Source organism: Pseudopipra pipra, chromosome 6, assembly GCF_036250125.1.
Source record: "Pseudopipra pipra isolate bDixPip1 chromosome 6, bDixPip1.hap1, whole genome shotgun sequence".
NCBI lineage: Eukaryota > Metazoa > Chordata > Aves > Passeriformes > Pipridae > Pseudopipra > Pseudopipra pipra.
Window position 1 is genome coordinate 47,961,157 of NC_087554.1, and position 27,448 is coordinate 47,988,604.

General features: G+C 41.1%; 2 protein-coding genes across 3 annotated transcripts in view; both read left to right on the forward strand.

Annotated features, from left to right (window-relative positions):
* TDP1 (tyrosyl-DNA phosphodiesterase 1) overlaps nucleotides 1–3,597 on the forward strand; it is a 42,192-nt gene extending 38,595 nt beyond the window's left edge. For both annotated transcript variants that reach the window (XM_064658954.1, XM_064658955.1), the window contains exon 16: nucleotides 3,118–3,597. In XM_064658954.1, the coding sequence (XP_064515024.1) occupies nucleotides 3,118–3,191 (74 nt within the window). In that variant the 3' untranslated portion in view covers nucleotides 3,192–3,597. The remainder of the gene's footprint in view (nucleotides 1–3,117) is intronic.
* Nucleotides 3,598–9,831: 6,234 nt separating this feature from the next.
* KCNK13 (potassium two pore domain channel subfamily K member 13) overlaps nucleotides 9,832–27,448 on the forward strand; it is a 57,646-nt gene continuing 40,029 nt past the window's right edge. Inside the window, exon 1 of the mRNA XM_064658974.1 lies at nucleotides 9,832–10,901. Coding sequence (XP_064515044.1) covers nucleotides 10,562–10,901 — 340 coding nt within the window. The 5' untranslated portion in view covers nucleotides 9,832–10,561. The remainder of the gene's footprint in view (nucleotides 10,902–27,448) is intronic.

Consider the following 27,448-nt stretch of genomic DNA (forward strand, 5'->3'; position numbering starts at 1 on the left):
ACAAGTGGTCATTGTCCTGGCCCTCAGGAATCATTACCTTGTTTGTGAATATTATTATAGATTCCACATCAATTCCCCATCTGCCTTTCCTTCTTCATAAGATCTTACAGGTATGATTTTTGCGTTGAGAGGAACAAGATTAGTTCCGTTTTAAATGTCATGCTCATCCAAAGGGAGGGGAGAAGAGAGGCTGAAGTGTAGTGTGTACCTTCTGCAAATTCTAAAGGGGGAACTTTCCAGCTTCATGCAGGAGGGAGTGAGTTTGCTGTGTTAGAATGTATATGCAGAATGACTTGAAGAACTCTGATTTTTTGTGAGTAACCTTTCTATATATGTGAATACTTACTACTTTGAAGCTACATTTTTCAATTAAGTTGATATAAGAATCCATTCTCTGGGTTTAGAAATCAGCCAAGAATTCTCTCACTCAGGTCTCCACTCACAGTGCAAAAGACACCTGTATTTTACACTGTAGGAAGAGAATCACGAAGTTGCTTTAATTGTGTTCTGTACTTTACTATGCAGCTGTGTGTTCCTGGTTTTGACTGTACTGCCATCTGTCACATTTATGAGAATATGTAGTTTTGAGATGGCCTGCCAGCATGGATTCTTTGAGTGATTAATCAGGTGTTGCTCAAAAAAAAAACTTGCTTTGTACTCCAGGTCCTCTCTATCTTTAAATAAAATATGATAGTCTATTCAGTTGTGAGAGGATGTTCAAAAGTATGCCTGAGTACAACTGAAATAGTGCTTTGCCTGAGCTTTCAGATAACCTGAAAGTAGCAGTGGGGTTGGAATGGCCTGGTTCATTTTACTGGATGCTAACTTTAGTGCTGGAGTTCTGCTGTGTATACCTGAGGCCAGAGGGAAGAAGTGGTACCGGCCCACTGCTGTGAGGTGTGGGTGAGACAAAAAAAACCACTGAAATGTGTGGAAGGCAGATATGTTGAAGACACTTAAAAAATTTATTTAATGGAGCTTTTCCTTTTTTTGCCCCCAGAAGAGCAAAGGAATTAACTTTAAGAAGTTTGGCAATCATTTTAGTGTGCAACAGTAAGCAGCTAGAGTCATACAGTATTTTTACACAATCATTGTCTCTTTCTCCTGCTGATATAGTTCCTATTAAAAGTGATAAATAATTTTAAATTTGACTTGATATTTTAAAAATAACTGAATTATAATTTATTTGAGCAATAGTTCTACACATGACTTATTAAAATATTATCAGGTGGCTTATAAAAGCAACAACATTCCACTAATGGAACAAAGTTCCAAGTACATTAATAGCTACCTTGAGAAAACTTTTAGGTAGCCACAATTAGAAAGAACTAAATTAGGTACTGAGGCCTCTCAGAGTGCTTTAAGGGGATGGCTGAAGTTATTTCTGTGCATCTAAGCCTTCCTTTACCTGCATGTTTTGCTGAATTAACAGAGTAACTTCAAATGGTAGCAAAAACCGATAGTTCCAAGTTACATAATATTCTCTGAGTGATAAATTCCAGTGCTTGAGTGGGACTGGATTTATTCTGATGTCATAGCCAGATGTCAGTGTTCAAATCTGAATGTACATTTGAAATTCTCAGTGCTTTTCCCAACATTTGCATACCTGTTTTTATAACTGTTAATGTTTACTATGTGGTAGGGTATTCACCTGAAATACAGAAGGTACACATGGCTCTCCAGCAGGAGACTGATAAAAGAAGCTTAGGGAAATAGTGGTGCTACTTTTTTTTAATCTTTTTAAGAGATCACTTGAAGTCTAGATATCCTGTAGTTGAGCCAGAATCTTAGGGAGCTCTTTTGGCCATGCACTGTGAATTAAGTGTTATTGTTTCTTCCAGTTTCTCACGCCTTTTTTTTATGCTTGGAAATCACCTGTCCACTGTAGCCAAAAGGAAACAATTACCCTATCACCCTCTTCCTGCTGTAAACAGACACTTTGGTAAACCATTTGCATTGCTTGGATATGTTTTGCTACAACATATGGAACTACAGTACTAGAATTAAGGATACAGTAGTAGCAAATAATAATGAGTACTTAGTAGCAATGCTCCCCCTGCCCCATGTTTAATTGGTGTGATATTTGTCACAATGTGCTGTTGTGTAATTTATACAGCCCTTCATTACTGTTTCTGTCATTTCCTTACTCTCCATTCCTTGCTACAGTAATTCTCAATTCTGGTGTTCTGAGAGCTGGCATTGGATCCTGTAAACTTAAAACTGGACAACAATAATCATAATCAGTAGCTACTGCCATCATCTTTGGTACAATTTGGTTTAATTTGTGCATTGTACAGATTAATGTCACTGTCTTCCTTCGGGGCTCATTTTGTAGATGGAGAAAATAAGCAGGCTAGATTTAAAATTTCTTAATTGAGAAAACTCACTGAAAGGGTTGAAGGATTTTTCTCTGTATTTCAGTAGGAGTAGCCTGAGAGAAATAGAATAATAATTTGGCTTTGTAGAGCAGCTGCATTTCTGCAACATGTAGGAAGAAGAGCCTAGAGCAGGTTGCAGAGCTAGCGGTTGGCTCCTGCTGTGTTGCCTTTTCTCCTCTCAAGAGTGGAAATAGCTTCAGTATTCTGAGAAGTGGGAGGGAGGGAACTGTATGTTGAGAACTGTTGCTCATCTAAAGATGCAACGTTTGAAGAAGTGAGGGGTGAACATGAACTTTTCAAAGGTCAGACACTGTCATTCTTTAGGTACTGAATTCTTACCGTCCATGTGAAAAATATTAATATATTACAGCAGTTACTTATAATCCCAATGGGTTAAGAGATATGCAGTACAACAGTTGCTGCCACTGGGCCAAACCAAGTTTATTGTATAAATTGTATATTGTCTGAAATAAAATTCTTATACAGCTGGTAAAGAGCATGTTGGGTTATGGTAACTATACTTAAAAATTATATTTTGGGTGAAAAGCAAAGCCTTTTGAAAACTTTAAATCTTACCATTTTAAAAAATAGCTGAACAAAAATTTCCAGTAAACTGAAATTGCACATGAAGTTATCTGAAAATCAGTGGGAATTTTGACCTTCCTCTTCCTACAGAGGGAAGGGACAAAGATCAAAATTTTGCACTTAATAAATGAATTTGTTTTGTTTTGGTTTACAGATCAACCCTGGATTTGGAATATTCCTTACACTGATGCCCCTGATACACATGGAAATATGTGGGTTCCATCATGAATGTTTCTAGTACTTCGTGATGTTTCACTTGCTGACACTGAGCCCGCCGTGCTACTTGCAAGATTGTTTATTTCTGTTCTGTAAGCTATAACATTTGTCATAATGGCTAATTTGTAGTTGAAATAAAAATTAAAATGTTGATAATGGAGAGATTCTTGGAGGATCTGTAACCATATTATTGTAAAGGGACCTGCATTTTTTAATACCTTTTTATATGTTTTTTCCTTACTGTGGTTCCTAATATGCTTTTCAAGATTAGAACTGTTCTCAGAGATTCCCTCTGCATTTTTAGCTGTAAGGAATTTAAAAATTACTGTTCTGTGAGACTGTTCAGTTGACCCCACTACCTGGAATAAATGTTATTGTATGTAAGATTTAAATAAAAATAAAGTCAATCTTGTTTACATATCCTTGTTCCATCTTCTAAGTGCATGCATTTCAGATTGGATTGGAATTTTGCTTTGCAGTGATCACTTGTAATGCAAGCACTAATATTCACTGTTTTGGTTTCTTGCATTATTTGGTGGCTTCTCAATTATTTCCTAATGTTTTTTCCCCCTTGCAGTCACTCAGACACTGTCCAAACACTAAATTACACTGGATGGGCTTGAGAGCTGCAGAGCAGTCTTAAACAGTGTTGTGGGATGTACGAACAACTGATCCTGCAGCCTGGCAATCCTGTTGTATAGTGTGGTACTTAATTCAGAGTGTTTTACTCTGGATCCCAAATAATCTAACTGGGTAGCTGTTCCATTGCTACTGCATTCATTTTGCAGTGTCATCCCCAAGATGGTTTGGAGTACACTGGGAGAGCACTACTTTCTAATATTTGTCTAATATCTGTTCCTGATTTATTCAAAAATTACCACAGAAAAGGTGCATGTTTAGGAAACTGTTGTGGCGTCTGCCTAGCAAGGCGAAGTTGTCTTTTGTGTTCCTATACCATCCCAGACCAATCCATAGAGAAACTCTTTGAAGTACTGCTTCTTTTCCATCTTTCAGATCCTTTCCCTGTTTTTCTACCTTCTCTAGTTACACTCAAGTTCTCTCAGAAAGGTTATGGCTTTAACTCATTGTTGGGGAAATTATTGTACAGTCTCATATGCAAGGGGTAAATGGATCTAAATAGGGAAATAGGCTTGCCCGTATCAGAGAGGAATTTTACACATTGTTCACAGCAAATACCAGAAATGTGGGTATTTAGGTTGCTCATTTCTTAGCTCATGTTGGCAATATAGAGGCTCAGTAATCATTCTTATTGCTTTATCTGGTTTTGAGAACTTTGGGATGTCCATGGAACAAATAGGAAAATTGCTTTTGCTTTCACCTTTCATTTCTGTATGCAGACTCTTTACTGTTCATGCTACGTGCAGAAACTGTTTGATTCTGTCCCTGATGAGCCTGAAAAGACAGAGATCAGGGAAGGCAACTTGGAAATGGAGCACTGTGCTCTAAAAACTGAGATAGCAACTTCATTGTTGGACTTTCCTTTTAACAGTGTTACTATTTTAGTAATTTTCATCCTGTGAGAATTAGAGAAGTTCTCTAAGTAGGAAAATGTCTTTACATGAGGAAAGCTTTAAGAGCTCTAGAAGGCTGGCTAACAAGTGGTTTTCCTGAATTTGTTAAAGATGTGATTTATTAATGTTACATACATGAGTATTTCTGGTTTTGTCATAGAATGGTTTGACCAGCTCTGAGGCATTCCTGGTAAATTCCAGCTGGAATCTTTCAGTGTCCAGGAACTTGGCGTGATTTAACTTTAGCTCTTCAAGGCTCAGATTAATGAAAGTGTCAGAAGATCCTTCCAAAGTCTGCCTTTGGGGACAAATAAACCAAGTGATCAGTTCCAGTAGGAAAACACTCAGGAAATCTTTCCAACAAAGAGCCGTGACCCAAAGCAACTTGGCCTGTGGAATAAGCATGGAAGTGAGGCAGTGCTGAGTGGCAGAGGGGAAAGAAGAGTGAATGTGAGGGGTTTGTTTTGGTGGACAGTATGTGGTGTGAGTCTAATGGTTCAAATAAAGGCTGAGTTTGGTTGAAAATGACATGCATGTAGTTCTGTTTTAACTGTTTAAACAATTCTCTTCCAAAAAGACAAGGAAAACCCATTTTGAAAAAACCTGTCCAAAGATAACTAAAACTCCAAGGTGGCAACAGTCTTTTGCAGCCAGTCCTATGCAACCCAAACTGAGCTGCACTTCAGTACGCACTGGAGCTGGACAGAAGGCTCTTGGGAAAACCTTTGGCCAGAAAATGTTATTTAATAACAATTTTCTAGACCTGCATGTTCTCGGGTCCCAGGGCAGACTTAAAAACGCTTCTTGATTGTCCAAATTTTAATTTTTTTCTTGTCGGAGTATTTTTAAATTATATTTTTCATACCACCCTAATAAATGTTTTGTTTCATACTCTGGGTACCTAATGTGTTTGACAAAAGCTAGAATGGAGATGTAATGTTCTTTATGGTGCTAGATGCTGCCTAATCCCACAGATATTTTTGCTGACATTCTACAGCTGTGGAATTAATCAGTGCCCCAGGATGTCAGAATTTTAGCCAAACACTTGACAGTGGTCACACCATTCCCTCTACCTTACCTCTGAGTTTCTTTTAATCTGAGCAACTGTAACTGGCATCCTGAAGGGCAAAGAAAGAAACTGGAAAGTACTGGAGGCTGAAAGGAGCTGAGTAAGTTCAGAGAATTAAGTTCCCATGTTAATCTCCAGTTTTTCTAACCTTGACTTATTTTCTTTTTGTAATATACTTTTCTGCTTCTCTGTTTATCAAAAATTTATCACTACTCAAACTAATTCCCGATTACTGCTCTCTGAATACGTTTGTAGTGCTTTCAAGGTACTGTGATCCCATTGTATTAATCAATGTAAAAGTTCATCCTTTAGTTGAAAGTATTTTCCACTGTTTAGGATGGAGGAATGCTTGGAGGCTCCTAGAGTCTTTTACCAACTTTTTTTCTGACTCTGTTCTGTCTTTAAACAAGTTGATTTGTGTGTCTTAGTTCTCCCTTAACTGCAAATTATTGCCTCTGAACTGTGGTTGGTTGGTCAGCAGTTTGAGAAACTAAGCTGTCAGCCCCACAGTGGTTTTCTTACCTGTTGAAATGATGGAAGATAAACAGCATGCAAGTGCAAAGTGACTTCCAAAAGTGGAAATTGTTCTTGAGGACAGCTCTTTAAGAGCCCTTTATAGGGGCTTCTAAGCCCTGTCTATCTCTGCCTCACTTTTCCAATTGTAGAAATTAATTTGCAAATACCTTCAAATAAAAGTGCCCCTATAGGGTGTTCCCTAACTATAAGTGAACTGTTGTCTTCCCCAAGAGGACTAGAATGCCACACTTCAGCAACTGAAGTAAAAGAGATGGAAAAAGTTTTCACATTTCTCATTTTTTGAAAATCTGTTTTATATAGCCAGGTTCAGCCATCTTATCTGCTAAGTGCCTTCTGGTTTGTGAAGGCAAGGAGCGGCATTCCAGCTGAACATGAGCAGCAGTGTGCCCGGGTGGCCAGGAAAGCCAGTGGCATCCTGGCTTGTACCAGAAATAGTGTGGCCAGCAGGACCAGGGCAGTGATTGTCCCCCTGTACTCAGCACGGGTGAGGCCACATCTTGAACCCAATGTCCAGTTCTGGGCCCCTCACTGCAAGACAGACCTCGAGGTGCTGGAGTATTTCCAGAGAAGGGCAACAGAGCTGGTGAAGGGTCTGGAGCACAAATCTTATGAGAAGCAGGTGAGGGAGCTGGGGGTGTTTAGCCTGGAGAAAAGGAAGCTCAGGGGAAAACTTATCACTGTCTGCAACTACCTGAAAGGAGGCTGTAGCAAGGTAGAGGTTGGTCTCTTTTCCCATGTAACAAGTGACAGGACAAGAGGAAATGGCCTCAAGTTGCACCAGGTGAGGTTTAGATTGGATATTAGGAAAAAATCTTCACAGAGGGTTGTCAGGCACTGGAACAGACTGCCCAGGGAAGTGATGGAGTTAAGATCCCTGGAGATATTAAAAGATGTGTAGATGTGGCACTTGGGATATGGTTTACTGGTGGACTTGGTAGTGTTAATGATTGTGGCTTGGACTAAATGATCTCAAGGTCTTCTCTAACCTAAATAATTCCATAATTCCCTATTTCATATTCCTGCTCCTCTAGCAGAATGTTTCATTATGTATAAAGTTTGCTCAGGAGTATATTTCAGCTCTCCCATAGCTCCTCCCAAGATAATTAGTGATTTTTGGTTAAGTGTACAGCTAATCACTTCCAAAGGAGATCTCTAATTAAAAAGTAATTGACCCTATGAAAGAGTGAGAGTAACTAAATCCCTGCATGAGTCTTCCAAATAATTTGATGATGCATTAATAATAAATCTATTCTGACCAGACATTTGTTGGTAATCATTACTAGTGACTGTAGCTTTCTTAATTACAGGGTTGTCATTCAATATTATCAACAGAATGAGTAAGTACATTGATTTTTTTCCTATTATTTTATAATGGTGCTAAGATTCACCACCACCAATCTGTTGTCACTAAATGCCCACACACACAGACACTGGGGAGCTGTGAGCTTGTGGTGCTGAGGGGTAGGACAGACATAGCAGGTTTCCTGGTAATGATGCCACAAGTGGCTGTACTGAGGTTAATGGCAATGCTTTCAGGGCTCAGGCTCTCGAGATGTGAACTTAGCTTTGGGGTTAATTTAAATATCAGCAACATATTTAGCAACTTTTTTTTACCTGAAACTAAAAGATTAATTTTATTTTTTAGCTTATGCCAGTGAACACATTGCATTTTTTTATTCAGCCTTGCTTAAACGTTCTGAATGGGTGACTGCATCATTACACTATTTGTGCTCTACACACACTCCAGTTTTTCCAGGTACCTACCCAAGAGCAATGGAAATGGTGACCTTTGTTACACGAAAGTATTCTTTAGAGTAAGTGACTTAATTAAAACAGGGGAATAAAGGAAGAAAAGGAGCTTAAAACAACAAAAGGTGCCACGCCTTTGATATTTGCCAGCCTCTTCTCATTTTCTTCTTCAGGATTCCAGTCAATATTAACTCACTCTTGGTCTATCGCTTAAAAAGCCACTGTTTTGAAAGATGATTAAATCACTGCATATCCTTCATAGTGTTTTAGTTTGGTGAAGATCAAATTTGACAAATTAAGGGAACTTGCAACGTTTGATGACCAGTGACAGTGGTAAACTTCATCGTCTTTCAAAACTGTGCCAGATGGTTTTACCTGCATTAATGTGATAACTCCCTCTATGCCCAAGACCAACACCAAAATAACTATTCCACACTAACAAAATAATATGTAAATAAGGAGGAACTTAATAACTTTGAATAATTTTCCTTGGATAATCCTTAGGACAGTGTGATTGTTATTCACATTCCTTTGGGCAATCAATTGATGTCATGGTTGCAAACAGTTAAAGGCTCCTTTTCCCACTGTGCTAATCCAAGCCACCCTAGAACAGCTTTCGTGGGTGGAGATTTCAGTGTGGACTGAGGGTGCTCACTCAGTTCTGCTGCCTATGCTGGCTGGGAGCACACTGATTGAGTTCTGTCTTCTTTCTGGATGGCAAAGACTGGCAATAGGTTGGGAGTTTTTTACTCTAATAGGAACTATTAATAATTTTAAAGATATACCAGCACTTTTTATGGAAGCATGTGGTTACCTTTAGCACTTGTCACAGAGTCTGGTTAATTTGACTGGCATCTCGTTTTTCTATTTTTCACTATTTAGTGTCTTCCAGCATCGCTGCTAATTTTGATTGCCATATGTTAGTCTATACTGAAGACTAATGATGAGGGAATAAAAACTTGCAACATGATGTACGTATGTATAACAACCAGGAAAAAAATGATGAGGACGCATGAATCCTATTCATCCTTGGCTGTTGGTTTACTGTGCAACATGAGGAAAGGACATGGCTTTTCCCCATCTGTGCTACCCAAGCAGCTGTTGCCATGCAGCTGGTGATCCTATCCCAGACACTGGCAGAGAACTGCCCACAGTGCACCCCCAGGGCTCAGACCAATACCCAAATATATCTCAGGCTATGAGACCATCAATGGCTCTTACAACCATTATCTACCATTGTGTGGGATTTCTAATTGCTAAGACCTTAGAGTTCATTCCCATTGCATTTTGACTGCAACATAATTAGAAAATAGAAATAGAAAAGAGGTGAAGGGGAGTAGATGTTACAGTAATAGCTCATTAACCTGATTTAAAAAAAATATATGTAGGTTGTCTTTCACTGGAAAGTGTTTATATACTAATATGTTTAACAGAGCTGAATTCTAGCCTCCAGTTATTTTAAAGTAGAATTCAGCACTGTACTAACTGCCAGATATTGCTGAGTTTAGCTTTTTCTTCTTGTAGTAGGAATATTTCCAGAAGATTTGGATCAAGAGCTCTTTCAACCTGCAAATAACGCCTTTTTAAATCACACTGCAGCTGGAGAGCTGCCTCTGTCTTCTCTTCACGACTTCCCTTTGACTGCCCAGCGCTGGACGATGAAGATGTAACACCTTGTCGGGAAGGCGATGGATAACCAGATCTGTGGAGAAGGAGGTGCCCTCTTTTGGCAAAGGGCGGTAATTTTTATGGCTTTGATACTAGAGGCATATCACCGACTGAAGGGTTTCACTCCCGATCTCTCTAAGAGGCGCCGTTGCCTGGGGCGCTCCTCGGCCCCACGGCTGGGGCTGAGCACAGGCCGGGAGGGAAGAGGGAGCCCCTTGTCCCTGTGAGAGGTGGAGGCAGCGGGGTGGCCCGCCCTGCCAGCTGCTCTCATGGAGCTCCGGGGACACCCTCGGGAACGGCGGTCGCGCCTCTGCCGCGGGGAGCGACCCTCGGGGCGGTGGAGGACACCGTCGGGGGCGCGACCCGGGCGGAGGAGCCCCGCGGCGGGGGAGGGCGGCGGGGCGAGCTGGCGCGGATCCCGCCTCGCCCCCGCCACCAGGCAGGAGGCGCCTGGCGATGCCTGTCCCTGCGCCCCGCTCCGACGTGCTCGGGGCGGGGGCAGGAAGGGGATATGAAACTGGCGGGCACGGGAGCCCGGCGCGGCGGGCGGTGGGGCTGACAGGCTCTGCGGGACGGGACGGGACGGGGACGGGCGGTTCCCTCGCCCGCAGGATGCGCTGCAGCCCGAAGCGCGTCCGCCGCGCCCTGCCCCCGGGGCGAAGGTGCCGGCCGGCTCCCCGGAGCGCTGCTCGCCGCCGCCGGGCTCCGCGGCGCCCTGAGCCCCACAGCCCCGCGCACGGCGGGCGGGCGGTGCCGTGATGCCCGGCGGCGGCAGCGGGGCCCCGACGTAGCGTGGCGGCGCGGAGCCCGGTCCCGCGGGGCGGAGGATGGCGTGTGGCGGCGGCTGCTGCTGCTCCAGCGCGGGTCGCCTGAACGCGGACAACGCGCGGTTCCTCCTGCTGGCGGTGCTGATCGTGCTCTACATGCTGTGCGGCGCCGCCGTCTTCTCGGCCATCGAGCTGCCCACGGAGCGGGAGGCCAAGGAGCGCTGGGAGGAACGGCTGGAGAACTTTACCCGGCGCCACAACCTCAGCCGCGCCGAGCTCCGGCTCTTTCTCCGGGAGTACGAGGAGGCCAACGTGGCCGGCATCCGTGTCGATGACATCCGGCCCCGATGGGATTTCACCGGCGCTTTCTACTTCGTGGGCACCGTCGTTTCCACTATCGGTGAGCGGCGGGACGCGCTGGCGGCAGCGGCGGGACGGGCGGGGACCGGGGCGGCGGTGGCGAGGCCAGGGCGGGGGGACCGGGGATGCGCAGCCCCTTTCCTCCTCCCCAGCTCCCGGGATCACAGCAGGCTCCTGCCGGTGCCGGGCATGTTTCTGTCTCCTCGCTGCTCCTTTTTTGCCTTCTCCTGTCAAAGAGGCGCTGCCGCGGTCGCACCACGCTTGCGGGAAGCGCTCGCCTCTGGGAGCGCCCCCGGAGCCCCGGGCAGCACCGGCTGGCGCTGGGGGTCGTGCTCCGGGCGGGCAGGGCAGCGGACACCACACTATTCCCCTCGCCAGTCACTTGCCTGCGCGGAACAACTTGTCCGGGATGCGGTGGCAGACTTTGTGAGAGATCAGCACATCCAAAGCCGAAAGCTCTAAACGATCGCTGTATGTCTTTAAATTCTGGGAAATCTTATAGCAGATCTTAGATCTGGACGTAGATTGTTTCATAGGCTGTAAGATCAGAAGGGCCCTTTCTGAGGATTATTTGGTTCTAACAAGAACCATGAAACAGATTTTATGGTGTCCAGCTGCAAAGTGTGCAACTTGGAAAGGCTGGGTTTCAAACCACTTGGCTTTTCGCTCTTCAGGCTCTCCGAGGCAGAACCATCAAGTCAGTGGGCACAGCTTATTATGCTGTAATAATAAATAAGTAAACCCAAGTTTATTCTGGCTGAAGGAGCCTTCAGGGGAAGGTGATACTGAATAGAAATTCCGAGGGGTCTGACAGGTGTACATTAAGATTAAAAGGGATAGCACCAGGAACTGACATAAGCACCCCAGGGAGCCCATGGGTGTCAACAGAAAGACTTCATTCGAGCAGCTGCAGACAGCTAAAAGCCTTGTTAAAATGGAGCTTGCTTTAGTTAAAGACAGGCAGTCTGTGTGCAGTTACCACTGTGACAAATGGGGTCACTAAATCTTAGTAACGGTATATCCAGTTCACATTAGACTCCCTCCACAAGTGAAACGCACGCTGAGGTGTGAATGTTTAATCCCCAACAGCAGTTCTTCAGGAAATCTCTATTAACAGTTTTTTCCTGAAGAGCAGTTTAGAGATGCCTTGATTTTTGTGGTATGTGTGAGAGTTTGTGCTGTCCTGCAGCACACTCCTCCCTAATACTGACTGTCTGGGGTTATTCTGTTGTTAAAGGTGTCATCTATTTGGTTTAATATTTCCTCAAGGCCTCAAGATTGGGTGTTTTGTGTCCTTAGACCTAAAGTCTGTAGGACGCAAGAACTATGCTTCACTGTTCTGCTGAACTGGTGATTTAGAGTAACTTATAACATTGTTAAGCCCATTTTTGTGAATGTCTGTAATTTGTTTGCCACTGTAACATCTCCCTTAAAGCATGCTTCTTGTATGATCAAAATAAAATGTTTATACTAACCTTTGCTACAGCCATAAAATCGTATAAAGATCCAGGATCAGATCTCAAAAATCCACCTTGTTTGCCTGTGTTCCTAGAAGAGGTCAGTTATATGTGACTTCTTTTTTTTGTGATAGCTATTGTCCAAGCTGTCATTTCACACCTGCACTGCTGGAGATTCCACAGCTTCCACAAGGAATTCAGCCTTGTTCATTATTACTCTGAGGTTTTCCTGATGTCTACCTTACTGCAGTTCAGTGACTTGCGTTATTTTTGTCTTGCCATCCTTCATACCCAGAGAATGGCCTCTTAGGTCCTCAAAGACCGTTGTCAATGTGTCCCTTCAGTCTTCTCTCAATTCAGAAAACCACAGTGTTGAAACCCCCTTTTCCAGTGATACAGTTGCTTCTCACATGTTAATAGTTCTACATTAATATTTGTCTTCTATAAATGAGATTGGTAAGGAGAGAAGTGTATCCGTGGTATTACTAACTGTAGTTGCTCACAAACACAAGTATCCACTTATCCAGTCACACTTTTTGTTAATTTCTCTGGCTTGCTGATTTCCATTGCCCCCATTTTACAGCTCCATCAGTGTTTCTGCAGAAAAGTCCTCAAGACTCCTTTTTCCTTTAGACTCTGTATGGTCTGTAGCCTTTGGCAATTTACACCCTTTCCCTTCTTTTTACCTGACATTGCTTTTCTAAGTCTTATCAATGGTGGCACTTTCTCAATGTGTTTTATGAATTGAATCATTCTTTCTTAATCCACTCAGGGTCATTGCACACTTTCATCATATCAGTGGTGACAGGACCCAAGGGAATGGCCTGAAGTTGTGTCAGGGAAGGTTTAGGTTGGATATTAGAAAAAGGTTCCTCACCCAGAGGGTGGCTGGGCACTGGAACAGGCTCCCTAGGGAAGTGGTCACAGCACCAAGCCTGACAGAGTTCAAGAAGCATTGGGACAATACTCTCAGGCACATGGTGCAACTCTTGGGGATGGTCCTGTGCAGGGCCAGGAGTTGGACTTGATGATCCTTGTGGGTACCTTCCAACTCAGCATATTCTGTGATTCTGTGGCATATCTCTTTCGTAATCTTCTCAGTAGCACTTCTGCTTTGTGAGACTGATTGTGCATTTCAATGCTTTAACTTAGCTTGTGCTGTGGGCTGGGCTCTCCAGGCATTCACAGGATCCTGCTTCGAGCAGGTCCCCTCAGATGTGCCACTCAGGAGCATTTTCCTGCAGGCTCTGCAACCACACTCATGTGTCAACCATACTGGTGTCCTAACAATAGATTTTATTTTACACACCTAAAATTGAGGGAGCCACAAGGATCATAAAGTCCAACTCCTGGCTCTGCACAGGACACCCAAAGAGTCAAACCGTGTACCCGAGAGCATTGTCCCAATGCTTCTTGAACTCTGTCAGGCTTGGTGCTGTGACCACTTCTCTGGGGAACCTGTTCCAGTGCCCAACCACCCTCTGGGTGAAGAACCTTTTTCTACTGTCCAATCTAAACCTCCTCTGACATAACTTCAGGCCATTCCCTCAGGTCCTGTCACTGGTCACCACAGAGAAGAGATCAATGCCTGCCTCTCTGCTTCCCCTCATGAGGAAGTTGTGGACTATGAAGAGGTCTCCCCCTACTCTTCTCTTCTCCAGGCTGAATAAACCAAGCTACCTCAGCCGCTCCTCATAAGGCTTCCCCTCTAAGCCCTTCACTGTATTCATGGTCCTCCTTTGGATGTTCTCTAATAGTTTAATATCTTTCTTGTATTGTGGTGACCAAAACTGCACACAGGCCTCAAGGTGAGGCCGCACCAAAACAGGGTAGAGCAGGACAATCACCTCCCTTGACTGGCTGGCAATGCTGTGCTTATTTAAATTTGTGCAGCACAAGGTGCCTTGTTCTCCTACCTAACATCTTTCTTCTTTAAATATTGTTTTTCCAGAAGGTATTGAAACAATCCTGCTGGTCTTTATTATGTAAATAGAGCAGAACAGGTTTGAGTTTGGATTTTTTTTCAGTTTTTTTGTGGGTTTTTTTCAAACAATGTAGCGTTTGCATTAAGAGGACTTTCATTAAAGATAAAAAATATGTCACTCAATAGGTGTGTTAAAAGTGGAGATACAAAAGAAAAAGGAACAAAAAGGCTTTTCCTGTTCCAAGAGGAAACAGATAGCAGCTAGAAAGATGAAATTAGAAGGAGGGAAGGGAGCTGGCAGAGTAAAAAAAAAAAAAACAAAAAGAAAAGAGAATGTTTCCATGTTTCCTCTCTCATTTTGATACTTTGAGAAGACAGTTTTGTCTCATATATATGAGACAAAGAAAGTCTTCGATTAATTATAAGCCATCTTTAAAAGTGTTGTAATACACCTGCACTGACAGCCTTGAGAGCCTAAAAGACCTGTATTCTCTGAGAATGAGGATGGGTCTGACTCCTTTCTCTTCAACTTGGGAAGGTGCCTCAGGAGAGGTATCTCTAGAGCAAAAGGCTTTTTAGGGAAGTTACAGGTAAACTGAGGCCATTTACTTTCCTTACAGAGACTACCAAGTAGTTGTCAACTCACTTAAATTGTAATTGCCATCAGCCTAGGACTGCATCTGTTAATAAACTAGAACGTTCCCCACCCTTGAAAGACAAGCTTAACTGAATGATTCACTCTTAAATTTACTGAAAGCTTTCTATAATATATGACAGATCTGTATAAAGCAAAGATGTAGGGAAAATGTGAAAAAGAGAATGTTTATTATAATAACAGGGTTGTCACCAGTCTCTGCTATATGCAGAACAGAGTAGAAATCTTAAATAAAGCAAACCATGTAATAAAAAGGAAGTATAAAACTAAATCAACCTGGAAATCTTGCTTTTAGAAGCAAGATCTAAAAAAGGTACAGGTGTGATATCCTAGCATGTTCTCTCTCAGACACTGGTTAAAATACAAGTTAAACCACATGGTTGTAACCCACAAGGTTAGGGGAAAGGCCAGGTCAGTTCTCACACAGAAATTTTCTTACTTCTACTTGTGTCAGTCTTTAAGTCATTCAATTTTACAGAAGGTATCTGAAGTAGGGGCACAAATACGGGTGATCACAGAGGATTCTATGAAGCCCTGAAAACAGCATACAGGCCTACATACCAAGTCCAAAGCCCTCCACTCAGCACAGATGGTCAAACGCTTCTGACAGATAAAACCTCCATTCTGAATCGATGGTTTGAACACTTTCAGACTCCTAGAACGCTTCCATCAACGCTGTCTCCGTACAATCCTAAACATCCACTGGTCAAATTATGTGACCAATACATCTGTTCTAGAACAAGCAGCAGTCACAAGTATTGAGGCCATGTTGCTGAGAACACAGCTGCGTTGGGCAGGGCACATCTCCAGGATGAAGGACCACCACCTCCCTAAGATCCTGCTTTATGGTGAACTTGCCACTGGCTGCCGCAAGAGAGGAGCCCCGAAGAGAAGATACAAGGACTCCCTGAAACAACATCTCAGCCTTGGCCATATTGATCAACATAACTGGTCTACTCTGGCCTCCAATTGGGAGGTCTGGAGACACACCATCTATAACGCTGCTGACGCTTTCGAGAACGCACACAGGATCACTCTCAAGGAGAAAAGACAATGCAGAAAGATTCGTGCCTTGCAGAATATACCTCCTAAGGAGTCTTTCTGCTGTGCCTTTTGCAACTGGACATGCTTATCTCATATTGGCCTTTTTAGCCACCAGCACGCTTGTAACAAACGTGTGTAGAGCCCTCCCCAAATCTTCGTTCACAAAGCCCAGCCATGATGATGGTGATCTGAAGTAAGTCAGATGAATTAATATGTCCTAATGTGCCTGTTTCTCTTCCCTGACTGGAATAAAACAACTGATATGCCAAGTGCAAAGGTTGATATTTATACTAGTGTTGAAATTTAGTGTTGAAATTTAGGTGAAATAAATCCCACCTTACCAACCTACAGATGGGCACCCAGGCAGTAGCAGAACCAGATCAACACACCACTGCTGACAACATGACTCTAATGTCTCTGCCACAGGTTCTCTCTCTCTCTTAAATGAGATCTGTGCTCTGTAAAGGAAATAGTGTTAGTGGTTACACCTTCTCAAGAAGATTGGAATTAGTTCTTTTTGTGAGGAGTTGGCATTCTCCAGGGCATGATTTTATCATAATAGGGCATTTCTCCATATTTACAGGTGTATGTGCTGGGAGCAGAGCACAAGTTCTCTACCAAGTTTTTGAAACATATAAGCAACTTTAGAAAAAGATTTCTGGATTTGAATTTAACCTAAGAAGTGTAGAAGGCAACTTCCGTGACCACAGAGTGGCAGAGTTCATTAGTCTATAGAGAAGAAGGAGAAAGTACAGGAAAACAGGGGATTTTGAGAACAAAACTTTCCATAAAGAGAAATTTGCAATTTGGAATCTCAGAGGAACCAAAACTAAAGAAGGCAGGCTATCAGTTTTCTGGACAAGAGATGTGAATGATGCTGGCTCATGGGATCCAAATGTGAAATGTAAAAGGACAGGAGATGTAATAAAAGACCCACGTGTCTAAATTTTAAGTTAGTTGTTGTTCTCTGTCACAAGAAGGAAGCATATAGAGAATGCGTAGAAAATTAGATCAGTGAAGACAAATAAAAGGAATAATATGGAAATACAGGGAACAGATACAAAATTATGCTATTAGCAAGGGGTGTCAAGGGTTATGTGAACTGATTCATCAGCACAATACTGGTGAAAAAGACTAAGAAAAACATTGGTCTGCTGTATAGAAAAGAGAAAGAGCTATCAACAAATGATTCCAAGAAGGCTGAAATGTTTAATGGCTTTTTCTGCATCAGTCTTCTGAAAAGGTCAACTCTGAAGTAATGTGTGGTACAATTAACACTTGTGAGAAAGAGGAAAGTGAAAGAACAGGTTAGAATCCCTAAATCTGTCAGACCTTTTCAAACCATTTAGGCCAAATCAACTGCATTCTAGAATATTCAAAGAAATTGCTGAAACAATAAGGAGCACCTTGGCAACTTATGGAAGGGGCTGAAATTCTGGGTGACTTAAAATGACAAGCATTTTGCCAGTCTTTGAAAAATGGATGATGGAAGGAAGGAATTTTCAAAGACTAGGCTTAAATTGCAACAAAGAAGATTCAGGTTGTATAAGAAAAAAAGTTTCCTAAGTGAAGTGAAGCAATTGTACAGTCTCCCTAGGAATGCCATAGAGACTTTATCCAGAGTCCCTTATGCTCAGGTTAACCAGGCACCCCAAAAGAATTACAATGTGCAATTATGCTGCCCTGTTTAGTATACATCTCAAATTAAATAAACTTTAAACCAACCCAAAATAGAACTGATCATGGACTGAGAAACACTTACTTAATTAAAGCAGTGAGGTCAGATATAACAATAACTGCTGCTGAAAGGAAAAAAAAAACTGGATGGAAAAATAGTCATCAAAAAAGCAGCTAAAAATAAACAGAATGTTACTTTAAAGAACTTAGTCCTGCAAGGAGCTGTGTACTTTGCTGGAAGTCTGTGTTTTGGCAGATGTAATTAGCTGTACTTCCCTCTGCTTGTGTTTCATACAGTGGTATGTTTTGGAGACAAAGAGCATGAGGAAAGTACTCCTATTGTCCTTTTTTTGCACAAAACACTGCTGAAAATGGAACATAGTCCTTCAGTTGGCATGCAGCAGGGACCTTTGTAGGAGCTCTGTGTGCCTGAAGGAAATGTTGCCAGTTCACTGGGTGGACAATTGGAAGGAGTCTCCATCCCCAGGCTATTCCACTGCAGCCCTTTTCAGAGAGGGGAGGAGATGAGGAGCACATCGTGCTCATGGCTGCCTTTGCAGCTCCCTGGCAGACTGAGCATACAAACACTGGAACAAGGAAAGCTCCAGTAGGTGTTGGATTTCTCCAGATGGGCCAACTGGAGAATGGGTCCATTCTCCAGCCAGGCTGCTCTTGCCCTATGCACATTGTGAACTGATATCGCTGCTAAAATTCTACTTTGTCTGCCTAAGACTTACTTCTAAGGCATCTATAATTTTCCCAGCCAGAAGTTCCCTGAGGAGCATATGCTGCAGGCTGAACTGCAGATAGTTTTATGTACTGCAGCACTCAGCAAGTGAGGTTTTCTGACTGGAGCAGTGACACGTGCAATGCTAAGTTTTCCTATTTCCTGGAGGAAAAATTGCTCTTTTAATTGAAAGCAGAAGCTGAATCAGGGCTGAGAACAGTAGACGTACCATGAAGTGGGATAAGTTGGATGAAGAAAAGAAAAACACTAATTTAAACAAATTACTGGCTGGTTATAGGAGCAGTCTTAGTTTGTCCAGTGAATGAATTCTAGGAATAAAAATGATCTGGGTATGCTGAATAGTGATGCTGTTTAAAAAAAAATAGATAAACTATATTGACTTAAGTGGTTAATTACTAGTCAGTTCAAGTAATGATTTATATTATAGTTATTAATATAAAATAATTATTTTGACTTGGATTAAGCCACATATACAAAGAAGGAGAAATTTGTCCTAAATTAAATCATAAATGCTGGGGAAAGGTTTGCAAACTTGAATCCCAGCATTAGCTGACTGTCTTAACTGATTTAGAATAATTTGGTCAAGATATAAAATACTGGAAATAAAGGCTTTGTTGCTATTTATGTTTACTTATAGATAGCACTGTTTGCTCAGTGGAATTATTTCAGCTGTTAAAGTGAAGCATTTGTTCAGGTGACTGATACACTAACAGTTAATATATTAAAGCTTTTTCAGTGTGGTAAAATACTTCAAAACAGAATTGTTTCAATATTAAAAATGAAAAAAAAAAATTGTATATGAATGGTGAAATATCTTTCAAATATTATTCTGTAATTTAGATTGCCAGAAGATATATTTAGGATTATAACATCGCAATTTTTATAGCATTCGTGAGACATAAGTGTTCCACTGATTTCACACTGCCATCCCTGAAGACAGAATATGGCTTGTGAAAATGTTTCAGTCTTCTTGACTTGTGAAAATTCAGTATATCAGTAGGTGCTGTTGATTGCAAATATAGCCCAGGCTTTTTGCAACCTCAAACCAATTTTGAGGTTGAGGTGGTTTTGTCCTCACAATGAGAATGTTAATAAGACCTTAAGTGTGATTTTATTGACACAAAAATAATCATGCCTATTTTAAGTGTGATAGTTTTTAATAGAAAATGGTTCTGCTGATAATCTGATAGTCATCAGTTATTAGAAAACAAAAGAAGTGGCAAGTATATATTCCTTCAGAGTAAAACTGTAACATTGTAAAAAAAACCCCAAGTAGTAGCAAAAGATTGAATTTAAAAGTACTAAAGGTACAGACTAAAAAAAAAGTTTTCTATTTGGAGCATAAATTTGCATCCATTTTGTACTTTTCTGCAGCACTCTTTTGCAGTAATTAGTCGGAACTTCACAGGCTGTCCAGCCTTCTTGCTAAAATAAACTGTTCCTTGTGTACATCTGTGCTTGTGATTCTGTCATTCATGCCTGCCTGTATGGACAGCTGAGCTTTGTTCATTTTCTCTGGTAGAGGACAATGCCTGCCAAACAGGCATGATATTGAATTTTGTGTTCTTATGCACACAGATAAAGTAATTTGTATAGTCAAGCTTAAAAATCTTAAACAGTTTGGTTAGAGTGAAACCATGTTCCATGAATTGTTTTGAAAATAAGGAAATGTTATAATCCAGTTAGAAGCAGAAACTTTTTTTTCCCTGAAGTTATTTCTATAAAATATAAATAGAATAATGCTGTTAAGGTAAAATCTTCTCTTTAAATGCAACTTTTCTTTCATATTGCAAATTAATTCCTTTTTTTAATATAACTTCCTTTTGTAGTCTTCCTACATCGTATCTCTTTTCATTCCCTGTATGCTGTACACTGGAATCTGTTTTGCTGTTTATTCTAAGAAAAGTATTTTGTAATGGCCAGTTTCTCTTATTTTCTAAGTAGGAGTTAATTTTGTTACACAGGCTGCCCTTCTTCCTTTCATCTTTCATGTATAATGCTTTAAATAGGAATTCTCATCTGCCCAAAGAACTAGAGTCTGCAGCATCTGTCTCAGGCTGCAATATTCCTATTTCCTCGAGTCAGCAGATACAAGTTTGGATTGTGGATTAATGAGAAAGTTCTTTAGACTGTCCTATGTGCTCCAGGGAGCTGTACTGGCCATTCCCTCCTCTTTCACCACAAATTTAAATATCCTTGTGCTGAAGGAGATCTACCTTTCAGACAAGATGTAAACCAAAACCTTGTAACATTAGAACAGTCCTGACACCTCTTTAAGGGTAAAACTTTATCCTTGCCTATATTTTAATTTGGATGCTCCTGGTACAGGTACAGAAAAGGAATTCTCCCCATGTTTTCAGCTGGACACTGTATTCTGGCTGTTCTCTGATATCCCATGGGGATATAACTTTCAGAAGTTATAATATTGAAATATTGCAAAAAGAAATAAAACATTTACTCATGAGTGCCTTTAGTTACTCTTGAGGGCCATTAATGACAATTTCAAGGTTCTCCACATTTGTTTCTTCCAATTTGTTTGTTTAGAATCCAAAAGAGCAGAACAATAGGAGGTAGCATGTAATATGCTTGTCATAACAAAGTACTAAATATTTTGTAATTTATGCAGCTGAAGCTGCATTAAAAAAAAAAAACAACTTTTCAAGTTTTATAAGGAGAAATGCTCCTATTAGTGATGGCTTTTCTCTGTTCCTCCTCCTGAATGAATTATCTCCTCCTTCAAGAGCTAATTCAGGAGAGTACTGGGAAAAGAAATTAACTGGATAAGATTTTACTGAAGAAACTTTTGAACTGTTTTTCTGATGTGTTTAAAATTGAGCATGTAAACAACAAGATGGGTGAGTTTCCAATCAGTTCTAAAGCAGCCATCTTTTGCACTGCACTTCTATATAGATAGTGAAGTGTTTTACTACCCAAATCAAGGACAAAATACTAGTTTTGGAAATAAGATTTTATTTAGTCTACAAGTTTATATCTTATCTTGGAGGGCTGTTGCACTGATGAAATTGCAAATAATTTAAAGTTGTTTTTTTTTTAATCTTACCAGCATTCAAAGGAATAAATACTATGTTTCATACAATCTGCTGCAGAGGCTTCTCCCCCTAAGGAAAACATTGGTATGCCTCAAAATACACACAGAACAGATATGCTTTGTTTACTAGGTGATTTTACAGTTATGTTTCATAACAGACTTGCACTTTTAAAATCAAATTTTGTTTCTATTGAATAAAACCCATCAAATATTATTTATTAATACTAGTTTATGTGTTTGTTCTTCCCAGAGTTCTTTCCCATTATCTCTGAGGCTCATTAACATAAACATGTCCTAGAAAAGGACATGTAAATCCTACTTTTAACCTTCTGTCCATGCTTAAAGGCAGAGCTGCAGTCATCTGGGTATCACCACTCTTTTTAAAGAAGATGCCTGGGCAGCGAGCTGGCAGAAATGAGGAGGGGATGGCCAGTAGTGATCAAGGCAACTTCAGAAAAAAAGCCCCTTGTAATGGGCTAGTAGCAGGCAAGGGTTTAGGATGAGGATCACAAGCTTAGAGTCACCTGCTGAGCTTCACCAGCAGCTCAGGTACTCACTGTGCCTTGCTCAAACTGAAGTGATCCAGCTGTCTTTTAGTGCCACTGAATATTTTCCAGGCTAAATGCCTTTGTCCTTCATTCACAGGTACTTCAGGTATTTTGAAGGCATAGGTTTGGATAGAGTGTTTTCAGTATAGACACTTGCCTTTCCACAATGATGCTGTGCTCCAAAATCTTCTGGCTTGCATGTTCCTGAACTGCTTGATTTAATAGTGCACTCAGCAGTGTCAGGTTAGCAATTGGACTCAATGATCATAAAGGTCTTTTCAAACCAAAATAATTCCATTATTCTATAACCAGTCCTAAGATAGATTTTGTCCCTTACACATGACAATTAGAGCATCACAGAGGTACTTGTTCCTACAACATTTAATTTATTTATCAATGATTTACAGCGTGAGGCTTTGTTGCTAACTGGCGTATCTGTAGTTCCTGAAGATGAAATACCTGTAATATAATGACAGAATCCATTCATTAACAATTTATTTCACACAGGGAATGCTATTCTTCTCACTATTTCAATGGGAAACATTTTAATCAGAGCATATGTAGAAAATATTGTCACTTGGAGTAGATACAGTTAATTTTACTTTAACTGTGGCAAAGGCTTAAAATTTACATAATTTCATTGTAAGCAAGAGCTGTGAACTTAAAACTTCACCTTCAACATGTATGGATAGGGATGGGACCCATCCTATGGCCTTTGTAAGAATTTCGTGAACAAGGAACTGATGTGAACCAGGAACATATTTCAGGTAAAAATGGCCTCTCTATATACATCGCTTCTGTCTTGTCTCAGCTTCAGCCTGGCATTCCTGCTTGGAACCTTCTCCCAGGCTGTCCCAACCATGCTGGAAACCTTCCCAAGGATTAAAAAAATTATGCAGATTTCTGCACAGTTCTTGTCATGGAGATATAGATCATATTGTTACAGCTGCACTATGAGTTCCTCTGACAGGACCAATCTTGATGGCAGAAAATTCTCCTCCAGCATAAAGAGTCACTTTGCTCTGAAACAGCCAGATTGGTATTTAAGCAGCCACCAAAGTTGATGAGGAAAGGGCTCAACAAGTGCAATAACTATCACCAACTCTGCATACTTTTGGGGCATCCTTTGTCAGAGTCTCTTGTGCAATCCTAGCTGGAATTCAAAACTGCGCTGATTCAGTGGGGTCCCTGGGATGATCCATTTGCACACACCCCCACACACCCATACCCACTCATACCCACACCCCACCCAGTTGCTCAGGAGAAAATTCCCTTGCAGTAGAGCAGTCTCTCTGATCATCTGGGGTGTAATTCTGAGCATACTAGGGTAGTGCTGGTTAGAATAAATGAACAAAAGTAGTGTTTTTTCATCTCTTTTTTTTTCTTTTCCTAAAGCAATGCATTATATCAGCAGCACTTTCAGTTGCAAACATTATTTTTTCCATGACAGAGCATGTTTCATAAGAACAAAGTAATAGGAAGTAACCCAAATCAAACAGGAAAATGAGTATCTAGAAGCATACAAAAATATCGGCTCATTTTTCTGCATGTTTGTTTGCTTCTATAGCTGTGAGATACAACAGTCTCATAGCTAGAATTACCTCCCCAGCAGATTAAAGGGGGAGCATTGGCTAGTGTTTGCAATCCTGACAAAATCGTGTTAACTTCTGACAAAATGAATAATTAAAAAAAAAAAGGCATAAAACACATTAAAGTATTAGTTTGAGGTATCTTAGAGGTGACAGAGAATTAGGACCCGGTCAGAAGAGAGAGAAATGAAAGCAAGAAATATGGATAAGCAGAAACTCTGCTCTAACTTCCATAAGCACTTCCCAACATATGCTCCAAGTGCAGGTCAGAGGTATAGCTATCTGCAGCAAGGAGACTCTGAGTGTTAGAAGCCACATTTTGCCTTGCTATGATATTAGAAAGGTCAAGTGACTAAGCTGTAAGTTAAAATAGCTGTGGAAGAAAGAAATAAATGTAAAGGGCTATGAATTTACAGGAAAACAATGAGTATGCACGGCAGGGGAGACTTGTCTGGTTGGGCTGAAGCATTAAAATCACATCATTTATTAACCTTTCATCTTAATTTCATCTTGGTTAAAAATACAGTCCCTTTTTCTCCCCACCCCCTGCTGTTCTGATTCTTATCCTATCTACTAACTGGAACTATGCCCAAGGAGCTGTGCCCAAACTATATAACTGGCAAAACTGAACCCTCATGCCATGGTTGATGCCTGTGATTTGTGAGAAGGAATATGCTCTCTTCAAAGCAGTATGTAGAAGTTCTTTGCTAATACTGGCTACTGTAAGAGTCTCCTGTAACCAGGGATGGGGGATATGTCTTACTGCTTCTCAGTATCCTGTCCACTAGTCCCCCACTACCTTGGAATTATGCCTCTTGTAGCTGAGGAAGGACTTGTTTCTGACAAAAATATTTTTTCCTCATTCTTCAGTTCTATTCTGTAAGTCTTATTTTCCATGCAATGCCTAGTGGGCCCTGACCCTTTATTCTGCTGTAATGCTAAAATTATGATGTCCAGATAACCAGCTACACAGAGATGGGTATTAAGTCTCCTCCTGACAGCAGCTGAATTTCATCTTCTGACCTGGAATAATGAGTATTCCTCTTTATCTGAGTTCTTGTAAATCCAAACATTTGGTCATCATTTTGTCTGCTCTTTAATGGTAAATTAGGCTGCAGAATATCTGTGACTTCATTTCTGCAATGCTACTGCTTAATACAGACTAATGTATAAAATGAAAATGTGTTTCTTAGCAGAACTGTTTACAAAGCAGATACTCTTTGAGAAAGGAGCTGGCTGGTAGTCAGTCAGTAATTGGCCCAGTAAACCCCTTAACTCTGCAACTGTCCCGGGGCACAGCGTTGGTGCTCAGAGTGCAAGAGGACAGTTTGGAATTAGCACCGTGTTCAGAGGAGTTACAGGGACCAGGTGACCTAGTGGAGCTGTTCAGGCTCAAGATAATATTTGCACTGGGAGTCCAAAAGTTTCTACAGATCATATACAAAACTTATCTGCAGGAATACTTCATTTTGTCCTCATTTTTCAGAGTGACATGGAGCAGACAGATATGTAGTGTCAGGGGTTTTGCATACTGCCAAGTGCCCCAAGGACTCCACTTGCTGAATCTGAAAAAGAGTGGGTTTTGGAACATTTCTGGTATTGGGACAGTCGGAGACTTTTCCTGGAATAAGGGTAGTTTCTCCCCATGTCAAGAGGAGCCTAAGGAGTGCTGTGTGTCTGAGAGCTGCCAGCACAGCTGGGCTGTCATGAACCTCTGGCTCTACAACAAACTGTTGCTTGGGCTCTTACTTGTCACCAGACAGCACACAGAGCAGGGCTGTCTCTGAGACACACACAAGAAAACAGGGCTTTTTAGCAGACCACTAAGGAAGATGGCTTCTCAGTTGTCAGAATCCTGTTTCTGTTTTGGGAAAAATATGTCAAAACCAAAATGTTTCCATGAATCACTTGGGTTTGAAGCTTTGTTATACTCCATGAAAAAATGTTTTGTTAGAAAATTCCTAGTTAATTCTACTACGCAGAAGCAATTAGAATATAAGTAATTTTCTTTTTTTGTTCCACTATTGTTTTTCACCTTTAAAAGATACCCTTTTTTAAAATTAGAAAGTAATCAAGCCTCTGGCAACAAGGGCTTTTCTTCAAGTCAAGTAACTATTATGGGACTTGGTAAGAAGGCAGTGTGTTCTGCCTGGTGAAGTTCATCTATGGTGGCCAATAGAATCTTACTTGAATACAGAGAAAACAAATTTTTTGTTCCATAGAGGATGTCAGAAGACTCTGTCTTAACCACAGAACTAAATTCAAATTCTCCTTGGCAAAAAAACCAACAGTGCTGATCAACAGGAACATAAGAAAGTGAAGTTGGCCCTCCCCACCATTTCTGGGGCTTGTGCTGTTGCAGGGCTCTGACTCAGAGAACAGATAACTCAAACCAGTGATCAAACATGGATGTAGACCATGAGAGGTGTGTAGTTCCCTTTCATTGTTTTAATGAGACTTTATCCAGAGCAAAACAACAGGATCCTGGTGCATTTTAAGTATTTTGTTAACTTCGCTTTAGTGAAGCATCCTGAGAGTCGTGAGTTCTGCAGACATTTCAGCTCTTCATATATAATTGCCACTTAATAAAAATATTTAAGTGGAATAACTATACTGGTTGATGCTCAGCAGCAGTGATGCAGAAAATGTTCATGCAAGAAAGGAAAATGAGTAATGACAAACTTTAATAACATGCTTTGTGTTAGATGTAAACAAAATTTATTGTCATTACTTCTTTAATTAGGAGGTGATCAAAGACCTATAGAGAGAAGCAAAAGCCTCAATTGCATAAAAAACAACTTTTAAGTACTTGGAGTAACAACCATTTTGAAAGAATGGCAAATACTTCTGAACAATATGATTACTAATTTTCTAGCAATGTACTGTCTTTAGCACTTGCCCTTTCAGAAGACTTCCGAAAAGTAAACCTATGCAAGATCCCACAAAACTAAGCAGTATAGAAGAATAAAATACTCAGCAGAGTAGATGCATAATTAAACACTGGGTCAGACCATGAAATACCATGAACTGATTAGGTTTTGTTTTCTAAAATAATGAATTCAGTTTTGGTCAAAAAGAAGCAGTAGCTGTAGGGTTTTTCATTTCAGAGGTTTATTTCTAAAATGGAGAGTGCAGTATTTGCAATTAGTCCGTGCAGAGAAGAATATCCCTCTCAGAGCCTCCCTGAGTCTTGTTTTTTATTTCAGGACTCAGTAAAGCTGTGGGGTCTAAAGTCAGCAGGAGTCCAACAGGCACTGCTATGAATGGTTTTTACACTTTATATGTAATCGCTTTCAACAGCCACAGACTTTGCACCCAATCTTCCTTTCCTGCCCCTTTTTCTTTCCTTATTGTCTGCTTGTTCCTTTGTTCTTGACCATTACCTTGCCCCTGATGGCAACAGAGGCATGACTGAGGCTTTTGGGCTGTGTTGGCTTCTCTGAAAGAGTGCTTCTCTAGAACAGAGCTCTGCAGAAGCTCTCTAGGGCTTTTACCAGAGCCAGCTATCCTGTGGGATAAGCTAAGAAACTAACAGAAGTGGTTTTTCCAGGAGCAGATTCATGTGAAGAACCTCATTTTCCTAGGGCAGGGATGAAAAATGATTCCTTTAACAGCAGTCATAAGTGGTGACAATTGGTGTCAGGACTTTGCTATACTGGTAAAATTAAAGAGTAGAGGTGACACAATCATCTTCCCTGGCAGCTCTATGTCCATGCTCCGTTCCTCTTCCTGTTATAGTCAGCATTTTGGCCCAGGTCCCTAAAAAGGGACAGAAAAGGCTTGGTCCCAACCTTGTGTTCAAGTTAGTGATTTAAATACTGCTCTGGGGAACGAAAGCAATGCTTGAAACCTCCCTGTGGCCAAGTAGGACTTAGAGTTAAAGCTTCTGACTTCCC